Source organism: Rhineura floridana, chromosome 3, assembly GCF_030035675.1.
Source record: "Rhineura floridana isolate rRhiFlo1 chromosome 3, rRhiFlo1.hap2, whole genome shotgun sequence".
Lineage (NCBI taxonomy): Eukaryota > Metazoa > Chordata > Lepidosauria > Squamata > Rhineuridae > Rhineura > Rhineura floridana.
In genome coordinates this window covers 14,230,974-14,237,484 of record NC_084482.1, presented here as the reverse complement: position 1 = coordinate 14,237,484, position 6,511 = coordinate 14,230,974, and the positions used below count along the sequence as shown (strand labels likewise).

The 6,511-nt window shown below is 41.9% G+C and overlaps 1 protein-coding gene across 2 annotated transcripts; it reads left to right on the top strand.

The window, feature by feature from the left end:
• The first annotated feature begins 316 nt into the window (after window positions 1-316).
• LOC133382047 (uncharacterized) lies at window positions 317-6,087 on the top strand. 2 transcript variants are annotated; one of them, XM_061621705.1, is made up of 8 exons: window positions 317-406; window positions 1,023-1,229; window positions 2,018-2,047; window positions 2,167-2,202; window positions 2,621-2,653; window positions 2,776-2,811; window positions 4,158-4,271; window positions 5,958-6,087. In XM_061621705.1, the coding sequence occupies exons 1-8, from the start codon at window positions 349-351 to the stop codon at window positions 6,026-6,028; spliced, it is 585 nt and encodes a 194-aa protein (XP_061477689.1). In that variant the 5' UTR covers window positions 317-348; the 3' UTR covers window positions 6,029-6,087. The 2 variants fall into 2 exon arrangements, with proteins under 2 accessions (XP_061477689.1, XP_061477688.1); XM_061621704.1 differs by having other exon boundaries at window positions 2,015-2,047.
• Window positions 6,088-6,511: the final 424 nt, after the last annotated feature.

Below are 6,511 nucleotides of genomic sequence, written 5' to 3'. Positions count from 1 at the left end.
ACCTGGAGAACCCAAATCAGGGGTGCATCATAAGCAGGAAGAGCCGTGCCTCAACCAGGATTTGCCAGGGGCGGGAAATAAACTAGAAGACCTTTTCAGAGAAAACAGATTAGAAATCCTTGGCATAGCAAACGATTTCTTTCTCTTCTCCTGGGTGCAGTCTCTGATCCACCCACCTTTGCTTAGAAGAGCAATTAAAATCAAGCCTAATCCCATTCTTGGCTCAATGGGAATTCCACTCCCACCTAGCCAAACCCTTTCATTGGTAGTCTGTTCCTTATAAACCAGTCAGATTGAATCAGACTCCACGACAATCCCTGGCTTCACTAGGAAACCTTCAAGTCATTCATGACCATGAAGAAAATATGGGGACTCTTCATGCTGATTTGTGCTTTTGTATCTGGAGGTATGTAGTTCTGAGAGGGCCCGAATGCTTCCTTGGGGTTAATTCCATAAATAAGTGATGGAATTCACTACCACAAGGGATGGCCATGAAGCACACGCTTAGATGGCTCCAATAATTGTTTAGACCAGGGAAGGGGAACCTGTGGCCCTCCAGATGTTGTTCAACTTCCATCAGCCTCAGCTAGTATGGCCAATAGACAAGGAAGATGTGAAGTGTAGTCCAACAACATCTGGAGGGCCACAGGTTCCCCATCTTTGTTTTAGACAAATTCATTGAGGATAGGTCTGTCAAAATTTATGAAGTTACCCATGTTAAGAAAACAGAACTTCCATGTGCCAAAATAGTATACACTTGAGGACCAGATACTGGAAATGAACTACAGGATAGGGCTATTGCTTTCGTGATCTGCTCATGGGCTTGCTGGCTGGCTGCTGACCTGAACTAGATGGACCCTGGGGCTGATGCAGCAGAACACTTTGAATATTCATGCACTTGGTTGACATCTTTGGCTTTGGCATGGCAAGATTTCTATGATAATCAAAGGAAAATGCTAGTTTTATCAAGTGAGCACTTGGCATTGTTATAGTAGCTTTGCTGTCTTCTCTCCCCATTACAGAACCAACACCTTCTCCCAATGATTTGACCACCAGCACTAGTGATCCAACACTTCCTCCCAATGGTTTGACCACCAGCACTAGTGATCCAACACTTCCTCCCGATGATTTGACCACCAGCACTAGTGATCCAACACTTCCTCCCGATGATTTGACCACCAGCACTAGTGATCCAACACTTCCTCCCGATGATTTGACCACCAGCACTGGTGAGTGTTAACCATTTTAAGCATGTGTATTTGAGCCTTTCAGATAATTTTCTGAGTGGAAGATTCTCAAGGGCAATGTGACTGTAGTGCCTGTGCAAGTGGCAGCAAATGCAATGGTGGATCCTGATTATAGGGCCGTTGGGTCACCTCCAGTCGGTCACTGTTTTGTGGGAGGGATTCAGTCACATACCAGAAATTTATATGTGTGCAATTAAAATGAGTTAAACTGCACATGAAAGCATGAATCATTGTGGAGGCCTAAATTACACACTACGCTTGGTGTGTTCAGAAAATGTGAGGAGGGTTCCACATGGTCAGTTGGATGTATAATATGGGTCACTGCCACGACATAGTACATGAGCACTATCAGAATGCCATTGTGTAGACACACAGACTACAGATATCTGGCATGCTAATCCTTCAGAGGTAGATGCCGGCTGATTTAAAGATAATACTGCCCCCAAGAATAAAGAGGTATGTGTACTGTTTACACATTTGACACTGCATTTAAATAGGGCAGTGGTAAAAAAAAAACCCACATCCCTGCATTCCCACAATTTCCTAGGCAGAAGGTGCCACTAACATATGACATTACACTACATCCTAAATGCTTAGTGTTGCAGGCAGTAAGAGTTCAAGATCAGATCATAAAATAAATGTATGTTTCTTTTAATGGGAGTGGATGGGATTGAAGAGCAACTCTTCCAGGAATGATTTTTGCCAGGTTTCAGCTTCTGCTTATTGGAGGACTTGTTTCACGCTGCCATGTCTTCTTCTGTCAACAGCAGCATCTGAACAAGAAGGCACCGCCGGCACTGGTAAGTTCTTGGCCCAGCAATCTGAGCAGTATCTGAATCACGGCAGTCAGTTTGTGGCAGGACATCTGAGCACAGTGACAAGAGAATTGCCCAATAAAGATGTGCTTCTTTCCTTCCAGATGACGATGTATTTCCACAGACGACTCCTACAAGTGGTGAGTAGGGTCCTAGACTGTCATCCTCAGGTGTAACATTGGCTGCCAGCACGGCACGCTCCTAGGCTGCTGATTCCTGGCATGCTAACAGGGCATATGTAGGTGCTGGTGATCTGGCCTCAGTGTGACATTGCCAGCAGGAGTAAGGGGTTTGGTGGTGGCGGTGGTGTTTTTAGTTTTCGTTTCTTACACATTTGGCACCACTGAAATATGACATTGTGCTCCATTAATAGCCACCTCGCTTGCAGGAATCATATAAATTAGAATTGTTTGTTTATTTATTTAACATTGTATGTCTTTTAATGGAAAGTGGAGGAAACTGAGGGCTGATTCTTGCAGCAATAATTTCTGCCAAGTGTCAGCCTCTTCTTTTTGGAGGAATCCTACTTCATCATGCCACCCTTTCTTCCATCTCCAGCACCTTCTGAACAAGGGAGTTCCACCAGCACAGGTAAGCTCATGACCCAGCAACCTGAACAAGTATCTGAATCACAAGGGCTATTCTGCTAGAGAGCAGCATTTTGACAGGAGAGCTGGCAGATAATTGGGTCTGCTTTTCTTGTTTTGTCTCAGATGACAGTACCGCTTCTCAGACTGCTCCTACAACTAGTGAGTATTAATTCTTTTTGATATTTTCTTTATTGTATAAAAAAGATAACAGAAGAAGAAAATACATCATTCAAACCCCCAACACAGAGTCACAAGAATGCATATATAGTACGGTTTGACAACAGAAGGTACACAAAATAAATTGCATAAATATACTTCATCTGGAAGAACAAATAGTTTTAGATGAAGCAGGTAAATTATCTTGTAAACCATGTTCAAGTGTATATTCAGTAACAGCGTTGAGTATTTTAAGCTGTGAGACAGAGGAGAGATTTGCTAGGAATTTCTTCACAGATTACTGTGAGGAAGGTTGTCATTATGGGTTGCCCTGAGATGATACTTGGCCGGCCTTGGACTTGTCCAAAGATTGCAGAAACCAGTGGAGGCTGGTAATTAAGAACCTACCAGAACCTGAGCCCTCAGAACTTCTCTGGTGCCCTGCAAGAAGTTACACTTCACAAATTCAGACTGATCATGTGACTTGCTTATGCAACGCATTCAGAAGTTGCTTTTCTGTCCAGGAGGGTATGCCGTGCCCTTCACCTGGGGAACAACAACAACATAAGCCTTGTGGAAATTGCCTCCCGGGACTCATCCTACCCAACCCTCACAATTTTGCTGCTGTGACACCTGGTTCTGTTAGGCTACCCTGAAAAGCTAAACAGGCAGATTTTCACTGCAACATAGGGTGGCTGTATGGAATACTCCCAGCCAATCATATTGTAGCATTTCATGTGAATAAACACGTGAAAATGGGTGCAAAGTGGGGCTGCAAAACCAAAGTGCTTCAGAAATGGACTGGGGAGAACTTAGTGGTTGCACGGGGTGCAAAGGGGAAGCTCTAGGGGGTTACCATGGAAGATGTGGGGGGTTGGTGAGTACAGCAAGAAGGGCACAACCCTGTGTGTGTGTGTAATACTATTGTGCCAGGAGTAGCGCTGCCTTTGGGCAAAATGCAGGGCTGCTTTGCCTACCATCTGGAAAAGCCAAAGGGAAGTGTAGCCTCCAGTGTCAGAAACAGCATCTTTCCGATTACCAATTGCTGTGGAGCACATGTGAGGAGAGTGCTGTTATGCTTAGGTCGTGATTGCAGTCTTCTCAGAGGCTAGTCAGTGTGAGAAAAAGATGCTGGACTAGAAGGGTCTTTTGCTTAATATGCACATTATTTAGTTGGAGAGAACTACATCACAAAATTCAGAGAAATGCGGATTTTGAAGAATAGTCGTGTTTCAGTTCACATGTTGTTTTGGAAAGTGCAAATTAGGTAGATTCTCATTAAAAACTGAACTGAGTTTCTTCCCAATCATAAGAGTGATTCATGAGCTCTATTCTTCCTCCTTATCCAGAGACAACTGATGGTCATCGTCGTGGGTTTGCTAACAAAATTGGAAAAGTCATAAAGTCGTTTTGTACTCTGAACTCTAAATGGATTAGAGCACTTTTGGGCAACAAAAATAATGGTGAGTGAAAACGGGGAGTAAAGAGAAAAGAGGTGGGCCCCTGAGAGTGGCAATGTAAAGCTGAGGGTATAAAGCAGAGATAGGTGGAGCATAAATATAAAAGGAGAGTGTCTTGAGGATGCTGAGGTCAATGGTGATGGGAGATATTCTATGCACTGTCTCAGCCCATTCCTATTTCCCTGCAGTCAGATGTTCTTCTACAGTGCACAATTATAGGTTCTACATTGCTGAGTACAATTGTATACATTTGACTAGGGTTGGAAAGACCTGCCCATTAAGGTTCTCTCTATGTCCCCTTTTTTCCAGTCTTAAATTAAGTTCTCCACATTTCTGCAGCAATTTGTGATTTTTAAAAAAACCCTCATGAATATTCTCCAGCATTTTAATGCAAATTTCTCCTAATAAACATAGTTTTGTAGTGAGTTTGGACTAATGTACCCATTTTTGCAAGCCATCTCTCATCATATAATGATTCTTGCATATTATTTTCACTCATATGTTTATTTTTATGTCACATTTTCCCCTAACGTTTTCATTTTTGTAGACATTGTTTGGTTGGTAAACTGCATCACAATATTTGAATTAGTACGAATTTCAAAGGATGACTGTTGTTTGGTTCTTATATTGTTTCGGAAAGCACAAATTTCATAGATTCCATTTGAAATGTGAGCTGAATCAAAATTCTTACCACTCCCTAAATATGACATCCATGTTTTAAGAAAGGAAAGACAGTGGCAGAGAGTGACTCATGATTAAATAATTCTAACAAAAATACCCCATATTTCTTTTTAACACATAACATACACATAAAAGGGCTGGGAGATGCCAGCACTGTATTTCATACTCTCCCTTGCTCTGAATGGTGGGGAATTCAAATCAGCCTTTGAATGTTGGTTTTTGAGGAGAGAACACTGGCTAGTTAAGGTGTTTCTGGAATAATGGCAAAACCACGTTTGGACTCCTGTTATAGAGTGCTTCCATGTTGGACAATTGTCCAATATTTGCACTGAGGTTATACAGCATCACCATCTAGTGATTGTTATTGTGTGCAGTTTTCTCTCAATTTTCTTACTGCAAAAAGTCCCAAAAGAAAAGTGTCAGGAAATGGCACTTGGAAGTCTGAGATAACAACCATTAGATTGCGATGTTGTATAATCTTGCAATGATTTTGTGCAAACAGATTGGGATGAATGTTCAATAAACAGCAATCTGGAAGCACCCAAAGTCTGCCAATCACAGTATTCATTTATTACTTACAGTCTAATTCTCAGCAAGTTTACTCGGATCTGTAACCAAACCTCAACAGCTTCTTTTTCTAAAGAAAGCAAGTCAGAAGTGGGTTGCTTGGAGCAGGGGGGGGGCAATAATGTGCTTAACCCCTTCCCTGTCCACTGATGTTCCACACCACCTCCTTCCAAATAGGGATTCCATAGACATTTCTCTAACTAGCTAAGAAACTTCTGGGATGATGATGATGATGATGATTTGATTTATATCTCACCATTCCTCCCAGCAGCAGCCCAAAATATTGCCTTCCAAGAGAGGTGAATTTAAAAGATCTGGTTCAACGCTCTGTACCAAAAAGGCAGGGGGTTGGACTTGATGGCCTTATAGGCCCCTTCCAACTCTACTATTCTATGATTCTATGAAAAACTGCTCCAATTTTAAAATCTATTTCCATTTCAGTCCCACCACTTCCTATCTGCAAGGGGTACATAGGAAAACATTACAAGCGAATCAAGAGAATATACTGGTAACCTGACATTCCAGCCGCATATCATCACATGTCATCATCCCAGTATTTGGAAGAAATAAATTTAAGCATCAACTAACTGGCTATGTCTGATCAATGATTCATCAAAGTGTGATTTATGTGTTGTGCACTGTACAAAGCAGAAATTGGTTTTGATTGGTTTCACAAACGAATGCCGTTCATATGAAATACATAGCATTCTGTTGCACATTGTCTATTAGACATTGTAGTTTTTATTTCCTAAGAAGTATAGAGTGCCATTCTATCGCCTTCCTTCATGCTGTCCTCTGAATTTTGTACTCCTTTCTGTTGCCCCACTACCACCCCTGAAATGTTTATACTGACGCCCTACAAATCTAACGAGCTACACCTACTATAAAATCCTTAGTCCATATTAGGGCAATACCTTCATGAGGCCAACCAAACTATCACAAAATGGTATACAAAGATGGCAAACAAACAAAAAAGAGGGAGGGGGCGAGAAAAA